We start from the raw sequence: 23798 nt of genomic DNA on the forward strand, positions 1-23798 counted from the left end.
CCAGCGAAAAGCCACAGGACAAAGTAGACTGGGTGGCTGGACAGAGCCGATGCAAGGCAGCTCACACAGCAAGAGGAAACAGCCTTTGGGGGGCTGGGGTAAGGGAAAAATAGGAGGTGCAGCTGTGTGAAGGAGACCGTGCATCCAGTGAAGTTTTAGATGTCTTTTTGTTTTGGTTTTGATAGAGTGTATATTGAAGAGTTTAGAGAGAAGCCCAAGGCAGTGTCTGTGGACGAGGGGATGCAGCGCACAGCTGAAAGATGGGACATCCTGCAAGGTGCAGCAGAAAATGCACACTCAATGGGGACGGTGGAGTCCACATGCAGGGAACTAATGGGGTGCTGAGACTCTGAGGTCAAAATCATTAACATCCAGACCTGAACAGAAGAGAGAAAGAACAGTGATGCCTATGGCAGGCAACAATGGGAACTATGGAAGGGAAGGTGCCCAACAGGAATTGTGCCTGAGGGGCCACATGCTGCTAAGTATGTGTCATTGTAGGAGGGATGGAAAGACAGGCCTGGTGCCTCTCTTCTCCCAGGGATCCAACAAGAAGGCAGCGACAGGGACAGGCCTAGGGGTCATGCCCAGGGGCACAGAGCAGAGGGAATCATGAATTTGGAGGATGTTCTGGGTGAATTGTGTCTTCTCCAAAAAGGTATATTGACGCCCTAGTCCTGGAACCTCAGAATGTGACCTTTGAGCAGGATGGTTGCAGTATTGAGTGCAGGTGAGATTGAGCTGGAGCAGAGTGAGCCCTGGTCCATGTGACAGGAGTCCTTATAAGACAGCTGTGTGAAACCAGACATGGGGAGAGCGCCATGTAGAGGAGGACAGGGAAGCAGCTGCCGGCCAGAATGCCTGGGTTTGAGTCCAAGGATTGAAGCCAAGAGAAAGACATGGGACCAAGTCTCCCCGGAGCTTCCAGGGAGAGTGTGGCCTCTCGGGCACCTTGATTTCAGACCTTTAGCCTCCAGAACTTTGAGATGATAAATGTCTGTGGATATGCAGGACCAGTGTGCACCACTCTACTGTGGCCTCCTAGGAAACCAATCCAGGGTACACGGACTAACCCCACATCTAGAAAGAAAGAGACCAAGTCCCCGAGCTGCTTCAGGGTCAGGAGCCAGAGGAAGGGAGGAAGGTTTCCAGGGTGTGTGGTGTGGATACTGGAAAGGAAATGGAGGCTGTGTCCTCCTTCCACCGATTTCTCCAGGTGTGACAGGCAAGGAAGGACCTCTGCCTCAAGTCAGGGGGAGGAAGTGGAGGAGGAGTTTCCGGAGCCAGAGGAGAGCCATTCACATTGGCAGGAAAGGGAGAGGGGGGTTCTAAAGCAGAACGTGGTTGCCGAGTGCCTGGAGACCACTGAGATGGAAAGCCACGGAAAGACTTGATGGCACCAGTCTATGTGGTCCTATGACTTCTCCAGGGGCAAGCAGCCTGGTGTGGGATGGGATGGGGCTCTTTGTCAGGTCCCTGGCTGGGGAGAGTCCGTGTGGATGCTGTGAGCAGTGCTGCCCATTGGATCCTCTGCGGTGAAGAACCTACCCCGTCCTGTGGGAAAGCCACCAGCCCCACATGGCTGCTGAACACTGCAAATGAGGTGCCACTGACAAACTGGATTTTATTTTCTTTTAGTTAAATTCAAGTAACCACAGGTGCTCTTGGCTACCCCATTGATCTACCTTGCAGTGCTGATGATGAGGGATGGCAAGGTCAGAGAGAACCAAGGTGCATCCGGAGAGCTGGCCATCAGATCGGAGACCAAGCTGGAGACACACCCAGGGAAAGAAGCGGTCAAAATCACTGGACTCTCTCCACCACCCTACAGTCCTCCCGGGGGAAATTGGCCCCTGGCCAGAGGCAGATGGGCAGCGCCTGGATGTAGTTAGAGATACAAGTTGTGCAAAGTTGTGACCCCTGCAGGTCCCTAACATTTGACAGAGGTCACCGTGCTCTTCCAGGATCATGTGCTCCTGTTGTGTGCACCCAGCCTGCTGAAATCTTTAAAGCCCAGACGTGCCTAAGAGAAGCACAAGAGAGAAGTTGCAGGCGTGGCGTTCATGGCGCGTTATCTCATCATCGGGCCCTGATCCCAACATTTTAAAGAAATGCCTCCAGGGGCAGACGATGCCTGTTGATTAATTAAATTCTGTAACCAGCCATTTGCCGCCTCCTGGGCCTTATTAAGCCACAGATATTCCATAAAGGAGCCCCTAAAGGAGTTGCTGTGTCTGGAGACAGATATTTAACCACCCTCGCTCCGTCTGCTAAATTTCTCGCTGGTTTTCTTGATGACAAATGCATTTTTGGAAACTTGGCAGTTTCCCTCCATGCCCGTGCTCACCCCCCACTCCCCCACCCCCAAAACATTCTTCAGATCTTTAGATGGCGTAGCTGTTTCCTCCATGCATACGACAGAAAATGAAGCGGGAAGCGGTCCCCAGGCTGACAGAGGCCCAGCCCCGACCTCTGAACTCCCCATTCAACCCTTGGCCACTACGCAATGTTGCCCCCTGAACACCCCTGACCCAGAGCAAAGGAAAATCATCGAAACTCCCCCTTCTTCTCCAAGTTCTGGAAAATGTTTGCCATGGTGAATGTTTAAGTCAAGAGGAAAAAGGAATTGTCTTGGAAAGAGGCACACAGAAGCACTGTACGTGTAGAAGGAAAACAGTGTTGGAAAGATGCCCCCTGAAAGGACTGCTGGGTGGTGGTGTGACACAGCAGGCAGCTCAGCCAGGGCTCGAGCATCAGGGCTCCCACTCAAGGGCCTGTTTCCCAGACGCCGGGGACCAGGCATCATCAAGCTTCGGTTATAAGGAGGAGACGGGCTGTGGCTCTTCAAATGCTCAAGCTCACAGAATTAATGAAAACCTGCCTTACACCGCATGTCTCCTGGACTGAGAAGAGCTATGTGCTCACCCTACATCCAGGCCGGCTGAGGTCTCTGCTGGTGGCAGCTCCGCTGCCCATGTAGGGGCCATGTGTCTCCCCGTCTCCAGTCTCCATCCCAGGCAGCTGTGGCACGGGAGAGAAGGGTTTTTGTGGTCTGTGCATTTTTCATATCTAATCCCTAGAGCTCTCGGGGTTTTTCCATCTATTCATACCTAATTGGTGAGAGAGTCATTCAGGGAACCTTTATTAAATACTGCCATCTCAGAAAGGAGTGCTTATATTAATGTAATCTTTTGGATGTGTCTTTTGGGGTTTTGAAAAAACAACTTTTTCTTTTTTCTTTTTTTTCAAAATCTGTGAAGTTGGCCTTACCTCTTGAAGTTTGGGTGTTGCATTAGTAAGATGAGTGTCCCCAGGCAACATTTTCTGTCAGGGAACACGGGTGACCGAAACAGCAATATTTCTCTCTCGCCAAACAGCCCGTGGGGTTTCTCTTACTATAGCAACACCCAACGCCCGCCTCTGGCTCCCGCCGGTAAAAATCAATTCTTGCGCCCACGTGGAGGGCAGGGCTGATTAATGGAGTCATTGGAGACGCAGTGTTTGGTTGCACAGCCCAAGTCTTTCAAGAGTTGCAGAGCTAGACAAAAGTAAGTACCTCTAGGTTGTGAGTTTTTCTCTCTGTAGGAGAAGGAAACCTTTCTAAATAATGTTTCATGGTGACCTCTTCTGAGAGTGAATGCCAGGTGCTGGGGTGGAGGTGGGGGCAAGGAGGCCGGTCTGAGGTTGGTTGAGAGCCTCTGCATCACCCCCCTTGGAGCCACATCCCTGTCATGGAGCTGCCAGGATGAGGGCAGGCACGGAGGGCAGGCATGGCATTGACAGCTAGCATTGGCATGCTAACTGGTGTTCCTTACAGGTCTGTCCAGGCTTGGCCCCCAGCAGCTGCTGCTCCCCACAGACGCACTGCAGGTAATTACAGAGGAGTCTGCTCCCCGGGCTGTCGCTGGTGAGTCCTGGCTCCATTTCTGTTGTTTGGTTTTCATTAAGGAACCCACAGATAGTTGCTCTCTAAACCCAGCCTGCCCTGAGGGTCCATGTGGTGAGTCTTGGCCACATTTACGAGTTTCATGTAAGCACATAAATCAATCAGCTGGGGATAAGTGAGTGAAGTCTCCGTGTTCCCTCAAGGGAGTGGTTCTCGTTCCTTCCCGCCTTCACTGAGCAAGTATTTATGGCTGCTCCTGTGTTCTGGACATTGTGTGAGGATCCGAACACCCTGGGACAGCGGGATGGTCTCCTGTTTAACGGTTCCACTTCCCTACTCCTCTCAGGTGAAATGCACAGTTGTGGTTGGAGAACACACAAGTGAAGCAAACCCAAGCCCGTTCTCATGTTAGGTGCTCCCAGGTGGACGTGTCTCCTAATCTTTGTGGTCCCTTCTCTGTCACACCAGAGATTACAACACAAACAGGGCAGCATCGAGGGGCTGGGTGCTCAGGGACAGTGTGGATAGTTGCCCCAATGGAGCTTGCTCAGTAAATTCTAATTAAGGTACCAAGAAGAATCCCACTTCTTCCAGGAAGCCTCTGGGCCCTTAAGACAAGCTGGAGCCCCAAACCTTTGCTTCCGTGATGGCCCACAAATCCATTGGCCTTATGGAATGCTGCCTTGTCATTCCTTACTCAGGCCCTGGCTAAGACAGAGGGTTACGTGAATTGACTCATCATAGCTGGGGCCAAATATTTGTTTTTTTGTTTTCCCCACCGTTACCAAGTTTTTAGAACTATGTAAATTCCTCAAATATTATGCATGCAACCACAGGGTGGGGTTTTAGAAATTAACCTCAGAGGGCTATAGACATGGAAAGGACATTTGCATTTGCAATGTTAAGAATGAACAACCCCCGTAAATCTTTATAAGAAGAATGATGACATGGAAGGAATTTTTTTAAGAGCACCAAGAAGACTGCAGAGCAATGGGCAGCATCCAAGCGAGTTACATCTGCCAAGCTCACCATCGGGAAAACTGAACTCATTCATCGCTTCATCTGATAACCATCCTCAGAGCCCCTCTTGGGTTTGGGGTCCTCTGTGGATGCAGGGCATTGCTGGCTTTGTCCAAACCTGCTGTCACACATCCTCTCAATTGTCCCTTCACTATAAGGTCAAACACTGGACAGCTGAAAGCACACTAGCTCCCTGATGTCGGCTGCCCAGACTGATTTCTTTCTGGGGGCATGTCCAGGGGGTGGCCTCAGGGCTAAGTGGTCTTAGATTCAAATTCAGGCCTCCTCCCCTTATTTTCCAAGTGCCAGTCCTTTTATGCATGAGACAGAAGTGACAAAAACACCGCCCTCCAGAGCCCAGGGCAGGCTTAAAGAGATGGTGTTTGTGAGAGGCCGGGCCCAGCCCTGAGCACCTGAGCTGGTGTTTCCCCCTCTCACTTGCTCAGACCTCAGGTCACAGTTGGGCTTTGCTTGAGGACCTGGTGGCCACCCACACCATGGTCTTCAGAGGCTGTGTGTGGCAATCACAGCTGGAGCTGCCAACATGCCCACTGCCAGCGCCCCCTGCTTTCGCGCACCAAGAACTCAGGAGCTTTCTCGCGCTCTGTTTTTCATTGGGTGGCCTGCTGCAGCGCTACAAGTCAAAGCACACGGAGATATTTCTTCTTCTTCCTTCGCACACAGGAAAAAAAATCCTCACGCTATTCAGTATGTTTGTTTTCAGGTCCCTAAGCAGAGAAGCATTTGACATCATGGGAAGACCAGGTCCAAAGGCACCTCCAGCCCCCGGTCTGTTACCGTTTCTGAATGCACTTATGTTCCTTCTAAATGCAGCATAATGTAGTGTGATGAGCTTGGGCTTGGAGTTAAAAGCTCTGGCTCTTGCCTGTTTATTTATTCGGTAGCTACATGCAGAGCCTGGCACCGTGCAGGGCACCGGGGTACAGAGACATGTTGGTCCCTGGTTCAGGGCTCACGTCTATTTGTGGGACAGGACGTGAAGGGAGTCAGGGCACAGTGCTGCAAAGGCCCAGAGGGACAAATAACGTCTGCTGACTGACCCCACCCTACAGGTCTATATCCACGTATCCGGCATTTTGCAGTACCCTTTGTACAGCTTGTACCCTTTCTGGGATATAATTCTCAAAACCAGTCTGAGGAAGATACCAGCAGTATTCCCACAGTGTAGTCGTGGGAACCAAAGCACTGAGATCTTGTATAACTTTCCCCAAATCAACCTGAGATCAATGGAGAGTAAAAGCCAGACTAGAACCCAAACCACAAGGTTTTCGGTACTTTGTTTGCGTGCTCTGTCTCACCTATGACCTCAGAGTTACCAACCACACCCCCTTCTCAGTTGTCTGCTATTTAACCCCCCCCCCCCCCAGGCACAGTGAAATCAGGGTGGGAGGTAAAAATAATTTTTATATACAAAGTATCATTAGTAAACCCCTGAGTTTTCTCTACAAGGAAGTATGCAGTGAGCTAAGCAAGGTTTGAATGCATTTTAACAACCCTGAAACTTAATTTGACGATGAGATAAGGTCAGTCAGTTATGAAACATAATTTATTCACCTGATTTTTGGATTCCTCTGTGCAGCCAAGCTTAACCCCATGGCAGTCGCAGGAAGCCTGCCCAGCCTGGCGCCCACCCACAGGGTGGTCTGGGCGGGTTTGTGCCACCTTTGGCCTCTCTCTTCCATTTGCCTTGGGGATGCTCAGACTTAAAAGGCCACAAAAAAAAAAAAAATGCTTCTGTGGGCACATCAGTCCACATTCCAACCCGAGGGATAATCAGAATCACCTGAGAAGTTTTCAGAGTTCACCCTAGAGCTCCTAAACCAAGACATGCACAGGTGGATCCCAGGAATGTGTGTATCAACCCCCTCCCCCTTCATACCATCCCTCCCCCCCACCCCCAGTGCCTCCTCATGGCCAGGCTTGGAAACCCTGCCCTGTTCGGTGTTAGCCCTGCAGGCTGAACCAGCTCAGCAGGCCAGAAATTCATGTTCTAGAATAAAGGGCTCCGCAGACAGCAAAGCTAAAGGGCATCTCTGCCCAGCACGCTGGGGCCTCAGATGCACTCTGTGCCGTGAAGCTCCCGGAAGGTGAGGCAGCTGGTCTCACACCTGTGACACAGAGGCCCTTTCTCGAGAGCTCACCAGGGTGATGGCTGGGCGGGCCCCAGAGAGGTGGAGAGATGCTGCCAGGACACAGAGGGCGGGCTTCCCTCCATCCTCCATCCTCCATCCTACTGCAGGTATTTGGGTGCCTGCAGCTCAGAGCTTAACTCGGCCAAAACCCATCTCCTCAGCACTCTCCCGCCAACCTCAGCCAAGACACTGCCCTCGTTATATCTGTTCTTCCCCAGAAAGCAAATGCTGCACCCGCAGCCCCAGAGTTGATCACCTCACAACCCCGCAGAACTCTGTAACCTTTGAACAGCCAGCTGGGGCTCCTAGGTTTGGTCATCCCCAGGGTGAGGATAAAGTTTTGTTTTACCCAACAGGGACTCAAACTATTGACCAATGGGCAGGGTCTGCACAGAGTTGAGCAGAAAGTCCAAAACGATGACTTAAGTTAGGCCCGGGACAGGCGAGAGTGACCACACCTAATTACTCACTGACCACTGGAGCCTGTCCTGTGGACTCCTCCTCCCTGGGTGACCCACCCTCCCGGGTCTGTCTCCTTCCCCGGCGTGTGGGCAGCCTGGAGAGCAGGGGCCTTCTGTCTGTGCCGCTGCTTTCTGTCCCCATCGAGCAGGACATGAGCCCTGAGGGCTAGTGAAGAGGCATTGTGTCCACAGGATTCAGCATGGGGAATAATGTGGACCTTTACGCATGTCGGTGACAAGTACTGGAATTTATTAAAAAGAAAAAATACCAAGCGTAAAGCAGTGGGAGTGATGGGTGGGACTGTCAAGTTCAAGGAAAGTGCTGAGTTCAGCCAGGAACAAGGAGCCCACCAGTGATTATGTAGAGAGAAAGCAGTCTGGGCCCTTGATAAAAGGTGCTGAAATGCCATCGGGGACAACGAGGGGGCCCAGGGACCAGCACCAGGGAGGGAGCAGCCACCTCCATGGCCTGTGGAACTCCGAAGAGGGTGGCTGACCTGAGGCCAGAGACCAAGGCTACCTGGTAGGACAGGCTCTATGGCCAGGCACCACCAGTGGGAAGAAGGGTCTTAGACCCCATAGCCCAGCCCTACTTCACAGTCAGGACCACCTCCCCCTCCAGATAGAAAACTAAGCATGGCCTGTGGGGAAATGGAAGCAGAGGCTCATGGGTGCTGGGCTCCCTCTGCCATCCCTGACAGGGTCTGGCTTGAGTTTGCATGGAGTAGACGATGATAGACTCCTGCATGTGGAGGGAGGAGAGAACGTGATGGAAGCGCTGGGTCATGGCCGGAGGGCTGAGACTGGAGAGCCCAGCATTTCACAGTCTCTCCTGTTATCGAACAGAACGAGCCCGTCCAGCCGGCGCTGCAGAGCCAAACACCTGACACTGAGAACCGCAGCAGAGAAATATTGGCCACTTTATCATGAAAGCCACCAACCAGGAGAGTGGAAGCTGATGCGCCAAAGCCCGAGCTCCAATGGCATGTAGGGCACAGATTATGTGAACAAAGGCACCAGATTCCAGGATGAGGAGTCCAGGGGGTGCTGGGAGCTGACCGTGGGAGGTGAGGGGGTGATGAGTCATTTCTTCAGGTCTGAGGATGCTCTGAGATCTGCTCCCTGGCCCCTCTGTCTGGTTTTGTGGGAAAGTAGCCAGTGGGTCATTCCACCTGAGGGCTCAGGAGCTAGAATGGAACACAGGAGAAGATGTGATCCTTAGCCTGCAGAGGCCTGACCTAGGACATCAGTCAGGTCTGGTGCTGTCCTCTGCTGCCTCGGTGGTTGCTGGTTATCCCAGGAAAGGCTAGGTCTCTGAGAGGTAGAGTGAGTTATGATTTCTAGAGCTAGAATTTAAAGCTAAATTTAATCAAAGTTGTAAGATCCCTCAGTTTCTCTCTGCCGCCTCTGTGAACCGCTGCACACACCTGCCAGGTCAGCCCGCAGCGGGTGCCACAGAGCAGAACAAGGAGAGATGGTCAGAACTGCCCAATCCTGGGCAGGAGCACAGGTCCAGCAGAACCTTCTACGGCCTGTGAGGGCAGAGTGCCAATGCCCCACAGTCTCCCTGTCCACTCCTCCGTACTTGCCCTCAAGCCTCATAGCTGCCCTCGGGATAGAGGTCACCATTATGACCTTGGAGTCCCACCTAGAATTAAGCTCCCATCACACGATGATTAATGGCCTCTTTATTCGTTAATGGACACCTCTCAGGTGCCTCCACGTTTCCTTAAAGCCTTCACTTATGAGAGACAGCAATCCAGAAGCTGTCCGGAGGCATCACCCACGCCCTGTCCCCTGGGCCTGCCCTCAGGCCAGATGGACACCCTCTTGGTAAGCCTCCCCTGACCCCTCCTGCCTCTCTGCTCTGGGCATTTCCAGTAAAAGCTGGAGAGATGCTTCTCGCCATGCTGCCCCGTAACAATTTTCCTATGACTCACTGTCCATCTCCCCTCTAGGCTGGGAACCATCTCTGACATTTCAGAGAGACAAGTGTGGTGCCTGGCACACAGTGGGTGCTCAATACAGCTTGCCCACTCCGTGACCGAATGAACAAAGGCCTGGATGGGTGAATGAATGAGCGGGCACACATGCAGAAGAAAAGAAAAGAAAAAACGCAGAAAAGACATTCATCGGCTGCACAGCTGGGCAAATGACGATTTTTCATCGACACTTCAGGCCCCACACAAAATTCAAATGCTCTTTACTTCACTGCACAAAACATAGTCTGCACTCTTCACACCGACCCTGCGAAATGCAGCCGTGGGGAGACCCGGGCGCGGCCCTCCTATTGGCCACACCTCTGCTAAAGGAATGAAAAGCTCAGCCTCGCACACTTGCCTGTGAAAGGCTAACAGGAAGCACATCCAGCGGGGGCAGAGCAGCCTCAGGCCCTTTCACACAGGCCGGGCCGCCACCACCATGCTCTCCGCTCGTCCCGTGACATGTTGCCGTGCCAACATACATTCGGAGTCATCCAAGCAGATTTAATGTCATCGCCACCATGACGCGCTCCGGCTGAAAGGGAAGATTCCAACCTACCTAGGGAATTATTTTAATCAGTTTAGTTCCAGAAATCACTATGGAAATTCAGATTTTTTCCCATTCTGCTGCTTCTGAGCATTACATTGTCACAAGTGGCTGACGAAGCCGCTGCTGCCCCCACCCCCAACCCTGAGAAATGACATGATTGGCAGCCGTTCTGAATCCCACATGGCAAGGTCTAAGGTTATAAGCATATGAAAAGCCAACAAAAAGGAAGCTTTTGAAAATAAAAAAATAAAATAAAAAAACACCAAAATTACCCATCACTCCCCCCATACCAGACAGATAACCAGGCCTCTTTCATGAGGACAAGCGTTCCCTCCACAGCCAAGTAGCTCAGTGCCTGGGAAGCAGGATCTGAGCATCTAGAATTTATGATCTATGGGAGGCACAGTTCTAGATTCTAGATGGAGATCATGTATGCGGTGACCCACAGCAACACACAGGTGAGCATACCCATTGGTGGACTTCAGACAAGCCCGAACACACCAGGTGTGATGTGTGCTGATGCTGCGTCCTCCCACACGGCCTGTCAGGGAAGCACTGGGCAGGATGGAGTGAAACATGCAAAAGCATGGGAAGTTCTCAGGGTCTTCAGTGTGGCCCGCCCACTGCGGGTTTCTAAGCACTCACTCATCCCTTTATCCGTCCATTCAACAGTGTTTATTGGCATACACGCTCCCTTTGACCTCTGCAGCTGCCTTTCCATGGAGGTGGGGAAGTCATTGTGAGGGTGAACTGAAATTCACAGCGAAACACTGCCCACGCCGTGGAGCTATTGAGAAGCAGAATTGAAACAGTCACCCGGGCGTCTGGTGCAGCCGGACCACGAACCATGATGCTCTTGGTTCAAACCACACTTAAAGTTTGACCAACGTTTAATCTGCACGTACCTTTTTCATGAGCACGTCTTTTATGTAAACTGTTGATGAACCAAACTAATTCTTGTCATTAAAATGTTCAGGCACAATGAGAATATTGGTGTAGATCTCATCCATATACTCTTGCAGAGGTTAGGGGCAAAAAACTGTGAAACTGATGCTCTAGGGACCCCGGGATGGACCCCAGTTCTGAGATTGTAGAAGTTCCTACTCAGAGCACATCACAGAGGTGATGAATACCATCCAGAATTCTGTCTAAATGGTTGGCTTTATCCGAGAACTGGGTCTCCCAACCTCAACTCTGGTGTCCTTTGGGGCTAAGGAAGCCTTTTGTGGGCCCATCCTGTGCAGCGTGTCTTCTCCTCACTAGATGCCAACAGCACCCCTCCTTGAGTGGAGACAACCACAAATGTCCCCAGACATTCCCACGTGTCCCCTGGGAGACAGTCACCCCCATTGAGAACCACTGTCTGAGGCAGATGGTTCTTACTCTTCTAGTCACTTCCCACAGGCAGATGGCGGTCACTTTATTTCTCTGAAAAACACTGTTTTTTGCAAAGCAAATGCATTCTGTGCTGAGAGACTGCAGATGGGCGGGTGCAGCCTGAGCACACAGTGGTGTGTCCCAGTCACTGGCTAGGACCATCCTGGACGTGACCAGGAATATCATGTCCAGGACACATGTGTTGGTCACATGGAGGATAACAAATCCGCATGTGCGTGTGTGAGAGTGCAGCATCGGGTTAGGAAAGTAGGCTCTGCTGGCACTGTGTGAGGTTGAGCCTTCATCAGCCACCTAGACAGAGAAAGCAAAACAGCTCTGCAAATGCAAGTTGGCTGCAATGAGTCCATTTCCTCTCACGCCTTACCCAACCCAGTAACTGCGTAGCAGAGGTTGCTGGAATGAAGACCTGGGATCCTAGCGGGCCCTGCGTGTGCCTGTGCCATCCAGGTTGTGGAGGAGACTCCTCAGGAGTCCAGGGCAGGGGACAGGGTGGGAAGTATTCCTTAAATCTGGATAGGGCCTTTCTAGCTCTTAACCGTCGCCTCGGAGAACTGAAATCTCAGCACCTGTGTCCACCCAGAGACATCACTGAGCTAGGAGCAAAGCCTGTACCTCCGGGAGGGAGCTGTGGGGATCTCCCTGCACCCAGCAGCCATCCCCTCATCCCATTCAGTGCGCATTCACAGTTCCTGGTCCAGGCCACCTCTGTGTGGGCAGATAGCTGCTCTCCGTGCAAATCAGTCCTGTTACTCTGGTTGTGATGAGGGAGCATTGGCAAGCCAGGCCTTCTCGGAGCTCCTGCCCAGATGGACCTGCGGCTGATGTCTGCCACTGCTGTGGCCCATGTCCAGTTGGTGAGGGCTCAGCTGAATCGGCCGTTCTGTGCATGCTCTTTCTAACTAGCAATGTGCGTTGATTTGGTAACTCACTCATTGCATGTCCTCAAGAACAAGGTCATTGATGGGCTAGTTTTTAAATGAAGAGATTTTCCTGAACAGAGGAATAAAAATAAGGCTTTAAGTCACAGAACCCTAGCAAGGAAGATTCAAGAGCTATGATGTGTAGCCCTGGGGACCCGTGAGTCCAGGGCCCTGAACCCTTCAGGCTGAGAGTAGTCGGGAACTTTCAGGAACTCCCAGCCACCTCCCCGCCTTCAAACATGTTATGTGAAATGTAAATAAACTTTAAGAAAAAAACCTCAATGCATTTAAATGTTTTTTCTATATACCACTTCATCCAAGTCGGCATCATTTGGTGTTTTGCCTTTATGGTAGTACGTAAAAAAAAGTATTCATTATATGTTGACCTGTATATGCTGTGTGTATTTGTATGGTATTATCATACATGCCACCTAAATGCCAAACATGCTTTTAAAACTGAGACTCAGGTGCCTTTTTAGGAAAAACAAAACGATCTTTATTTTTAAAACAATAACTTACAGGTTGAGCGAACTCTCTGACCTACGCTGTTTGCTTTATGCACAGCGTTGCAGCCTGGAACAGTTTTGCTTTTTTTGTTTGTTTGTTTGTTTTTCAATATAAGTTTACAGATATTATTAATGTCAGAAACTGCGTTACAGGGCAGTTCTCGTCGCACACCCCATGCCAGTACAAAGAACACCCAGATAGAAAACTGTCGTAAATAAAACATTTCTGCCGAGGCTGGCATAGAAGTATATATTTATATATTTATATATAATCTCACAACAGCTAAACAGTCAACATCATCCTTAGTCAAAACCGAAGTCAAGCTAATCTTAAAACTACAACACGATTACATGTCAGCGTTACACTTCCCATACAGCATTTAAAATATTTAAACTTTCTGATACATTTATAAGGTATGCCAAGAGTGAGAAAATAAAGTCTTAGCATTTAAATACAAATCACCATAGAAAACCTTCAGGAAACACAGAGAGTCCTATTGTACAGAAGTGCAGGCAAGGCCCCTCCGTCCACCAGCTTTGACAAGTGGCATCGGCTGGTGGCACGGCCCTGTGTGACACATGATCAGGGTCACAGCCACGCAATGGCCACGTAGACATGAGGGAGTCAGGGAGGAAGCACTGTGGCCCGCCTCCCCCTCTGCACACTGCTCCAGTCTCAAGCCTCCAGGCAGCCTAGAGCCCTGCTGAAAGCAAGCACACGTGTCCGGAGCCTGGGCCTCACTTGGTGTTTTGCTCCAAAGCGGAGTACTCTGTTTCCGACACCCGGGAGGCATCGATGAGCTTGGTGAGGCCCGTTTTGGCCGAGTACTTGAAGATGAAGGCCTTCATCAGCTCGTACCTGTAGTTGCGGTTGATGAAGCTGTAGAGCACGGGGTTGACACAGCAGTGCACCAGGGACAGGCACTGCGTGACGTGCAGGGCCGAGAAGAGGAAGTTCTCCAGCTGGCAAGTGAAGGGGATGTAGTGCAGTATGGAGACAACGTCCAGGAGCACCACGACATGGTAGGGCAGCCAGCAGACCAGGAAGACCACCACGTAGGAGAAGATGATCTTCCGACTGCTGTGCGTCTCCTGGTCTCCGGAGGCCGAGAGGGCTCGGGCCAGCAAGAAGTAGAAGATGGCGATGATGCAGAAAGGAATGACAAAGCCCAAGACCACAGACAGCAGCTCCATGCTGATCAGCCACTCCCTGACACTGTGCTCCGGGTAGAAGGACCGGCAGTAGGTCTCGTTGTTGGATGCGGATGTGACAGTCTTCAGGTAGTAGGTGTCGGGCAGGGACACGCAAAAGGCCAGCAGCCACACCAGGACGCAGACGACACGGCGAACCACCTTCTTCCTGTGGCTCGAGGTGTTGGTGAAGTAGGTGATGGACAAGTAGCGGTCCACGCTCATGCAGGTGAGGAAGAAGATGCTGCCAAAGAGGTTGATGGAGAAGATGAGATGAGAGACCTTACAAGTGAGCTCACCCATGGGCCACTGGTTATGCTGCACAAGGCTGACCACCCAGACTGGGATGGTGACTACCACCCACAGGTCGGCGATGGCCAGGTTTAAGATGTAGCAGTGCGTGTCGTAGCCAGTGGTCTTGGCCTGGATGTTCACCCAGACCACCACGGAGTTGGCAATCATGCCGATCACGAAGATGAAGATGTAGATGAAGGATAGGGTGTAGAGCAGAACGCTCTTGTTGGCCATGTTGGGGCATGTCATGGTGTCAACCATGATGCAGTCGCTGCTGTTACATGGCCAGCTGATGTCAGAGAAGTTCCCTGGTTCCGAGTAGTCAAACAGATGCAAATCCATGGTGTCTAGGGCAGCGATCAAGTGGTCTGCACAAAAAATCAAACCTAAAAGATGAAAGAGAAAAATCGTTTTGTTAGGAAACATTCAAGTTTTAGTCAAAATGCTTTTTCAGCACCCATACACTCAACTGTTTCACTTCAGTTCTGTAGAATTTTTGCAAAGAAAATAACCAAAGCAGAACCCCGCAAAACAAAATCAAACACACCCAGAATCTAAAGCCACATGGTGCTCAAAGACACAGTGCTTGCTTTCTCTATCTTTCCATGGCTGTGTTTGCAAGACATCACCAGCCTGGCTATGCCGAATTCAGGAGCCAGAGAACTGTCAGGAAGCTGATGCGGATGGCCAGCTAGCTCTCAGTGGACAGTAGAGGTGTTTCCTCTACATCCCCCCAAAATGGCAGAATTTATCTGTTCCTTACCAGTGTCCTGCTCTGGTATCTCAATGAAATTGATTCAGATTCTCTTCCAAATTTGAATTAAAAAATGGGACTAGTGCATTTTACCCCTCTGCAAAATCAGCACATAATTTTCTGTGTCTTCTGCCGCCCTGTCGGCAGACGCGTAGACTACTGGAAACGTGGTCAGCATGCAGAGCACCCTGAAGCTTGACCGAGCTCCAGGCCCACAGACTTTGGTTTTGCTGTGTGATTCCCAACCCAGGGCGCCCAAGCAGCTGCCTCAAGCAGTGCCCAATTGCTTTAAGAACAATGTGTGACAAGACCTGAAGCACAAAAATCATGGCCGGCTGCCTTCCTGGAGAAGCCGACGAGTTTCTCAACTGTCTTTCCCGCATACCTGATGTGAGGCCAACTCTGAATTGTCCCCATTTAGCAGCCACGAAGATCCAGCCCAAGATACCACTGTGCTTGGCAATGATTTCACCACAAATTCACCAGCTATGGGAACTGCCAGAGCCTGTCTTCTACTGCTGCCCTGTCCACCCCAGGGCCCTGAAATCCTTCCTGGTATAGCTCTGGGTCTACGTGACTATGAGAGATGTAAAATGAAAATAAGCATAAACCCTGATGAGGGTTGGGTGTTGGTGCTTCCTTCTCACCTGTCCCAGGTAATAGCTGACCAAGTCAAGTTTATTTGCCAAGTTAATGTCAAGTGAACTCCAGGTCACACATGAGAACTCCCCCGGAAGGAGGTCAATGGTACGTCCGTGGGTCAGTGCCCAGGTGGCCACACTAACGGTATGAAGAGATAGCTGGGAAAAGGTCCTCCTGAGAGCAGATGGGATTCTGGCTCCTCACTAGTTAATATTAACTTGAGACAAGTTAACCTGTTTTCCCACTACTTCTCAGAACACGGACCTCAGAACTAAAGACCCTAATGCAGACTCCAACACATAGCATATGCTCACTGAAACTTCACCCTGCCCACCCCCTCCCTTTAGTGAACAGTATACCCTTGCTTAATTCTTGTTGCATATTTGAAGCTGACTCTTCCAGGCAGTTGGTTCACCTTTGGGATAAATGGACAGAGTCCCCAAGAAATGAGACTTTCTGCTGCCTCCCGGACCAGCTGGCTTCTCAGCCTCAAAACCCAGGACAGGCAACCTACCCTTGAATTCCAGTCATCAGAGGCTGCCTGGAGGCTTCTGGGGGTTCTCCCCTATTGGATTGTAAGAGGCAATTGGTTCCCCTCCAGGTACTACCCAGGCCCCTCCAGGTGACCTCCCACTGCTGATGGAGAAGCTCTGAGGACAAGCCACAGCCGGGCAGCCAGACAGAGGTGGGTCGAGTCCTGGGACCGGAAAGCCACTCGGCTGGTGCCTGGCTGGGGCTCCTTCTCCGCCCGCATTGGCACAGCCCACAAGGTCTCGGCCACAGCCATAAATCCTGGGGTTTGGGCCGATCACAGGGGCCTTTGTTAGCCTGAGTGGATGCCAAGTTCCCCCATATCTTTCTTCACCCGAGGAGACACCCAGCTCGTTCAGACATGGACAGACAAATCTACTCAGGGGTACAAATCAAGGGACACTTGCCTCTTGTGTGTGGTCCCCAAGAAATTAGCAGGCAAATGCGTCTTTCTAGTTCCCTCCAGTCCCCTGCACCTCTCACTGCTGCCAGCCTTCATACCCCCAGAGCCTTGCCTGGTGGGACAGGGTTTCCTGCCTCTGCCGGCTGGGCAGTGAAAGGCTGATGCAGTGACCACGGTCACTCATGACCAGGCACACCTCCCCGCAGCCATCCTCTCCCGGGTGGCACAGTAGGGATTGTCCAGCAGTGGGTGGACTGTGAAGGTCAGCTGCCCTGCTGATCATTAATTACTGATCACTGATTACTGATCACCAATCAACCCAGGAGGTGAAGCCAGAGGCCCACGTGTCCTCTTTTGGGAACCGCCGTGCCCCCACCTCTGCTGCAGAAGGCTCTGGTGGTCAGAGCAGGAAGGGAAACACCGAGAAAGGAGATGGGAAACAGCACAGCCATCGAATCCTGCGCAGACTCCAATGGGAAACCAGGAAAGGAAAATGCTACACAATCGCTTAGCCTCTTGCCATCTCAGTATTTTTCATGCATTAAGTTTGGGGAAGCAGAGGTGTTTCCAAGAAAAGACTATGATTTGGTCCCATTTTGTGGTGTGCACTCTGCAGCAAAGGCCTGGCTGCTGAGCGTGTGTCTGAGAGACCTGGGGTGGGCAGGGCAGGCTCATTTCATGCCATTACACTGACGGTGTGTGTGGACCCCACCAGAGAACAGAATCTGCCTAAATCATCGTCTTAAGTTCTAACAAGGGAGGCTCCCAGAGCCTAATATGAACAGAGGCATGAAACGCAGACGATGAACTGTCTACCCAGATGCCTATTTAAGGCCTGACCACGAAGTGCCCAGCAAAGTCGAGAGTGGAAGAAGGGCGGGAGCATCTACTGAACCCCCTTTGGCCACGTGAGCTCCCTGACCACCTGCACGGGCATCCCCTCCAGCCACAGCAGGGGGCCCCAGAACACAGAACTGAGAGCGCCGTGCACACATGTGAGCGCCTCTGCACTGGCCGGTGCAGCTGGTCTGCTCTGCTAAGAGGCAGTGGCAGGGCTGGTAACCACCAGGACGTGGCGGTGACGCCCTCACCAGCCTCGAAGTAAACCAGCCATTCTTGGGGCTGACATTTAGGAGCAACTTCATGGGGTAGGTCAAAGCTACCCATCGCCTGCCACCCTGTGGCTCTGAGCCCTCACAGAGAGGGGTCATGGCATGAACCCCACTGCAACAACTTAGGTTGTCAGGCATCTGCACAAAGAGTTCGTGAAAGGAGGGGGAAATGGGCATAGAATAAAAGATGTTTCCACGTCCATGACTTCATGGCACACACATTCCTCCTCTCGAAAGGTTCGCATGTTCCCAAGTGTATACACAAGAATGTTTATTGACATGCAGATTACATGCTAGTAAAATCTAAAGACAAAAATGCCAATCAATAGAGAAATGGTTCAATAAATCCGGCATATCCACTGTGGAATATAATTTAGCTGTGAAAACAAAGAGGAGATCAACTCCTCTGAATGTGGAAAGTTATTATGCTGTTCAGATCTGCACACATACACAGAGCATGATTTCTTTCACGTGAAAAGGGTCAGACATTATGGGTATTTTTAATATTTAAATGTCCATGCTTAAAGGCACAAGAGCAATCACATTACGTATAAAACTTTGGGCCAGGAGGATGGGGCGAGAGCACAAAGTGGGGGTTGCACTTTTGACACTCTAAACCTCTGTATTATTTGAAACCTGACATTAAGAATTATGTAAATTTTAATTAAAAACTGTGAATTGGCAGTTACAAAACAGTCATGAGGATATAAAGTACAGCACAGGGAATACAGTCAATAATATTGTAATAACTGTGGACGGTGCCAGGTGGTTATTAGACTTATCAGGGGGATCACTTCATATGTTATATAAATGTCTAACCACCATGCTGTACACCTGGAACTCATATAATATTGGATATCAACGGTAATTGAAAAAAGAAAATAATTATGTAAATTTTTATAGAGGCAGGAATGCTTCAGAAAACAATAAAGGCTCACATTCCACGTTTCTGGACCACAGACACCCAAGTGAGAACAGAAAGCAGTAAGGTCGCCGTCCCTTCCCTCTTTCCTGACACATCCTATGTTTATCTGACGAGTCTCCTAGGGTCCACGGAGTCCACGTCCCACACCTGCACTTGGACGCATGGCGCGTCTGCCCCAAGGGACAGTGGCTCGTCCTGGGCCTGCAGAGGGCCAGCGTCTGCCGCCCTCCCTGTCTGGGCTCTGCCAGGGCCTCGTCTACTACTGACGTCCCACATGGAGGAAGGGCTCCTCTTTGTCCCACAAGGACATCCCTGGGGACCTGCCTCTCACTTCTCAGGCTCATTATTCTCCCACCAAGTATCCTTGGCAACCAGTGAGCAGCAGCCAGTGGCCTGAGGTATTCAGCTGCATCCAAATGCTTTGCCTAAGCTCACCCGGGAGGCTGGAGGCAAGCCAGAATCTGAGGCCTCCAAGCTTAGCATCCCCACGGGGTGGCGATTTGTCCTGCAGTAAACTGTCCCTTCTCTGGCCAACAGTCACTCCCTCCGGGATGGACTGCCAAGTGTTCAGGTGTCTGGCTAGTGTTCACCTAAATCACCTTCAGTGTGTTTGTAATTTCCCATCACAGACCAGAAGACCCTTCCTGACTAACCCCGCAGCCCCTCCTATCCCAAATAACGTGTCCCTTGCTTCTCTGGCCTTCTCCCACCCGGGCCGGCATCTCCATGCTGTGTCCTGGCCTGATTTACATTTCTCCTGCCATGACATCATTCATCCTCAGACACACCTGCAAAGTCGCCTGGCCCAAAGTAGATGTTCAATGAATCAATAGTCAATGAATCAGTAGTTCACCAGGCCCCACGGAGACCAGAGATCTGAGGCCATCACTGGAGATGGGTATCCAGAAATGATTGTTCTGAAATCCCCCTAAGCGGAGATACCATCTCCCTTTTCATGCTCCCAAATGTCTGTGGGGCCTCCTTTGGGGGAGGAGGGGGGGGTTGTACTCTGGGGCTCAGTGAGCCAGTATGGTCACCGCCCTGCCCCCAAGAGCTCACCAGGTCGCCGAGGGGGTCAGGAAGCAGAGGTGGGGGCCGCCCTGGTACAGGAGATGAGGGATTTCCACTCACGTGGCCTGTGGAGCCTTCAAGGAGAAAGGAGAGGGTCAGCGAACCTGGCTGAAGAGCTGGAGGCATGAATCAGAACTTGGTGGGGGTGAGGGGTCAGGCTGGGCCTGGCCCTGCGGAAGACACAACAGTTTTGAGCAAGTGAGTGGCTTGGTGCAGAGAAGGCTTCTGCGGTGGCAGGGTGCAGAGCAGGCTGGAGGCAGGACACCTGGGAGCGGAAGGCATGCTCCCTCCCAGTCTCCAGTGGGGCAAGTAAGAGAAGGCAGGCCAGGCAGGGCCTCGGGCACCTCTGTCACAAGGGGCCCCAGGCCCTCTGGCCCTTTCAGGACCTCTGCCTGTGGGGAGCTCCTTTAACAGCTTTCTACGATTTGGGAAGGTGTCCTCCCAAACTGAACTTTGGGGAGCAACTCAGTGCTGTCCCCAGACAAGATCACCCGGAGGCTGAGGCAGGACAGGAGAAGGGGCCAGCTCCCTCTCTCCCAACTCCTCCAGGGGCTGTATCCGGGGGCCCGTGCTCGGGCCTGCTGTAAACCCCCCCCCCCCACACACACACACACATACACGAGAGACCATAGTCTACACAAGTAAAGAATTGCCCTGAAACCCTTGAGGAATGGAAAAATAATAGAGAGTGAAAAAGAAGGAAAGAAAAAGCCATGCCCTCATTCAGGTATAGACCACCTATTCCGGGGTCCCTCAGACATACATCATGTTAACTCTGGGGGCACCCTCATCCACTTCAGTATTCGGGGATAAAATGAACCCCACACCCAGAAACCCGATCTGGCCTGTGTGCTCAGCTGCCCCACAGGGAAGAGGAGCTGCACCCAGCAGGGCAGACCCAGAGGGCCCACGTCACAAAGGCTGCCGCCTGCAGTGGCAGAGTGTAACCAGAGCCCTAATTCCCACCCAGCTTAGGACTAGGACTGGGCAGCAGGAGGTCAGCCAGGCTGAGCCACTCACGGCGCCCAGCACACACAATGGGGCTCCCAGGAGAATGCTACACAATCTTAGACTCTTCTATTCAAACCGAGAATGATCCCCACAAAAGGTCCCCACACCGCCCGCTGCCCCTTAGCCAATAGCAGGTCAAGGCCACCTGAGACAGTCACAGCCTCTCCACCCTCTGGGCACTTGGAAAACACAGGGCAGCTTCCAAACCTACTCCTGGCTCAGCAAAAGTTTGGCTATGAAACTATGCAATTCCCCATCACTTTAATAATGAAGCAATAATGGGCTACACACACACACACACACACACACACACACACACAGTTCTAAATTAGTAGATTCTTACATAAAAAAGCATGTAATTCCCCTGCAGAGAGCATTCGGGTAGTTCAGATTAGAGAACCATCCCTGTTTCTTTTTTCTTCCCTTTTTTTTTCTTTTCTTTTCTTCTCTTTTTTTTTTCTTTTTGCTTGTCATTATTTTAACAGCGAATGTGTGTCCTGGAGCTATAATTTTCTGGACTTAAGTACAGTTTCTAAATCGTACCTGCCCACTTTGAAGGCATGCTAGTACCATTTTTGTTCCCAAGAGTGAAATTAAGTTTCTCAGTTGCCTGGCTTAGAAGTGCAAATACTTTTCAGCTCCCAGTCCCGCTCATGTTCTGCGAAATCACTGGGGAAAGTCTCCTCCTGAAATCTTTAAGGTTTTTTTTCCTTTTCACGGGTTACTCTCAGGGTTTAGGGTGACTCTCGGCCTCAGGTTTGAGAAACTGCCACCAACTTCCCTGGAGCTGCCTGGAAAACAGGAACCTCCATAACTACAACAATCACACAAAAAGCCACTGTTCCTGCGTAAATAGTTTTTTTTTGTTGTTTGGTGGTTTGTGTGTGGGGGTTTTTTGTGTGTGTTTTTTCCCCCTTCAATTCAGAAAGTCTATACTTGGCCTGTTCTGGGCCTGACTAGGAACCATAATACCTTCTCCATTCTCTCAGGACTTGCTGTTAACAGGGCATGACCTCACCTCCAGAGTCCCAACTCCCTTGAAAGCACAGGCATGCTGCCTCGGCTATACTTTCCAGAACTTTCTTTACTCTGTGATAGTGATGCACTGCCCTTAAAAAAAAAAAAATCACACGGGCAGCAGCAAAATAGGCACTTTCCAATTTTATTTTGCCGTTCCACCTGCATTTTTTTTTCTCAATTTTTCTTTTGCTTTTCCACTCCCCACCCCTCCCACCCCCAGGAGGTTGTGGCCTCAAGCTTAGCAGTTGTGTTACACTGGAGTGTTTATGGCAGAGACAGTGGGGCGGGAAAGAGTAAATTGTTTCCAAGCTAGAGCTCCCGTGCGCAACTCTGCCTCAGCGCTTTATCCATTTAAAATCTATAGGCAGTTCAGCACAGACACCAGCAGCCTCCACTTTCTTTTCTAAGCAAGCCTGTTTGATCTGGCATTTTCCTGGCATAAATAAAGGCACACAAAGGCAGCATCTGCGTTTAAAAAGAGAAGGAAGCAGTATCGCATTGAGGCTTTGCAGAGTGACGTTTCAGGGGGTGTCCCAGCACCAAATGCCTTCAAAAGGCTGAAAGCCATTGGGGGGGGGGGGGGGGGGGCTTCACTTCTGGAAAATGTAATCATTCTGTTGTGAGCAAATGAATCATGAGAAAGAAGGGAAGCAAAGGAAGGAAGAAAAGGGAAGGAAAGGACGAGGGAGACAGCCAGTCTGACTTTTACAACTTCTCATTCCGTCTGGAAATTACAAGTCAGAGTGAACCACCCCTCTTTGCCCTCTCTCCAAAGTTCTTACTCTCAGATATCCCCTCAGTAGTTGAGCGTACCAACAAAACGGAACAAAATTTACCTTTTACCTGAAGAGTATGTTTAAATGGCAAAATCCTAGACTTGTGACTCTTTTCCCCAACTGAAGCTGGACTAACCTCCGGAGAGAACAAGCAATGCTCAGATTAGAGGAGCGAGGATGCCGTCGGGAGGCCAGAGGCAGAGCCTGGTTCACACTCAGCCTCAGAGCAGAGCGCCCTGGCTCCCGGCACGGGGATCCCCCGCGGCACGGAATGCAGATGCACTCAGGGCCATCCGAGAGTCTCCGCAGTTTCCTGCTCCACTTAAGGATGCCTCTGCACAAAGTGCACATCTTTCTGGAATTGCACATGGACTGCCGATTCTGATACGCCAGAAGGAAGCAGGGTGCCACGCTGACTCTTGCGCCAACTTTGAGAAGCAGAGTGAACAGTCTGCAGTCTCCCCAAGTCCCCAGCCTCCGGGAGGGAGCTCAAGTCCCCACAGCAACAGATAAACACCAGATTCCCAAACCCCACCAACACACGAAAGTTCCTTCCACAAGTGACCTAAGAAAACTGCCTTTTTCACTCTCCGCAGGGAGAGGTGCCCCCCGCCCCCCTCCCCGCGGTAGCAGGCACACGGAGCGGGAGCGACGCAGCCAAGCGACAAGCAGCGGGGCTCTCAGAAGGCAGACCTGCAGGATCGCGAGCACCCATCACAGCCCCGAGGAAGAAGCGTCTGACAAACCACTCAGCTTAAGAGCAGAAACCCTGCCCTCCGCCTCCCCTCCTTCCCACCAGGGCTGAAGAGGGAGCCGTTTCCTTACCTCTGCTGTCTCTCCCTTAGGGCTGGCTTTCCTGGCTCCTACCCTGGCTCCTACGCTCCCTGCCTGCCTGCCTTCGGGGCTGAGCAGTTTGGAGGAACTGTGAGCTCCAGGGCTGCAGACTGGCGTTATATACACTGCAGGAAGGCGCCTCTAGATGGCAGCTTTGTAACCCACATCTTCCTCCCTCCCTCCCCCGTGCCACCCCCACTCCCAACCCCCATCACAAATGCAGACACACATGCATGCATGCACGCACACACACCCTCTTTGTAAACCCCGGTCCGCTGCTTCCAGCAAAGCTCCTCCACACCAGCGCACTCTTGGAAAACCCCCGCCTTCCCTCATTTGCAAAGTGTAATGAAGCCAC

At 51.4% G+C, this 23798-nt stretch overlaps 1 protein-coding gene and 1 long non-coding RNA gene across 4 annotated transcripts; one reads left to right on the plus strand and one right to left on the minus strand.

Annotated features, from left to right (window-relative positions):
• The first annotated feature begins 3203 nt into the window (after positions 1 to 3203).
• LOC311626308 lies at positions 3204 to 12077 on the plus strand. The gene is made up of 3 exons (XR_014795667.1): positions 3204 to 3548; positions 3818 to 3907; positions 9479 to 12077. It is a non-coding gene; the product is annotated as an uncharacterized lncRNA (long non-coding RNA).
• A 765-nt stretch (positions 12078 to 12842) lies between these two features.
• ACKR3 (atypical chemokine receptor 3) lies at positions 12843 to 23580 on the minus strand. Of its 3 annotated transcripts, none has more exons than XM_084892544.1 (3): positions 23432 to 23557; positions 19788 to 19969; positions 12843 to 14747 (listed from the first exon to the last, which is right to left on the minus strand). In XM_084892544.1, exon 3 carries the CDS (start codon positions 14701 to 14703, stop codon positions 13615 to 13617), a length of 1089 nt encoding a protein of 362 aa, XP_084748670.1. In that variant the 5' UTR covers positions 14704 to 14747; positions 19788 to 19969; positions 23432 to 23557; the 3' UTR covers positions 12843 to 13614. The 3 variants fall into 3 exon arrangements, with proteins under 3 accessions (XP_084748670.1, XP_084748668.1, XP_084748669.1); XM_084892542.1 differs by having other exon boundaries at positions 19860 to 19969; positions 23432 to 23556; XM_084892543.1 differs by lacking the exon at positions 19788 to 19969 and having other exon boundaries at positions 23432 to 23580.
• Positions 23581 to 23798: the final 218 nt, after the last annotated feature.

This window comes from Pipistrellus hanaki (genome assembly GCF_964339955.1).
Source record: "Pipistrellus hanaki genome assembly, chromosome: 8".
Lineage (NCBI taxonomy): Eukaryota > Metazoa > Chordata > Mammalia > Chiroptera > Vespertilionidae > Pipistrellus > Pipistrellus hanaki.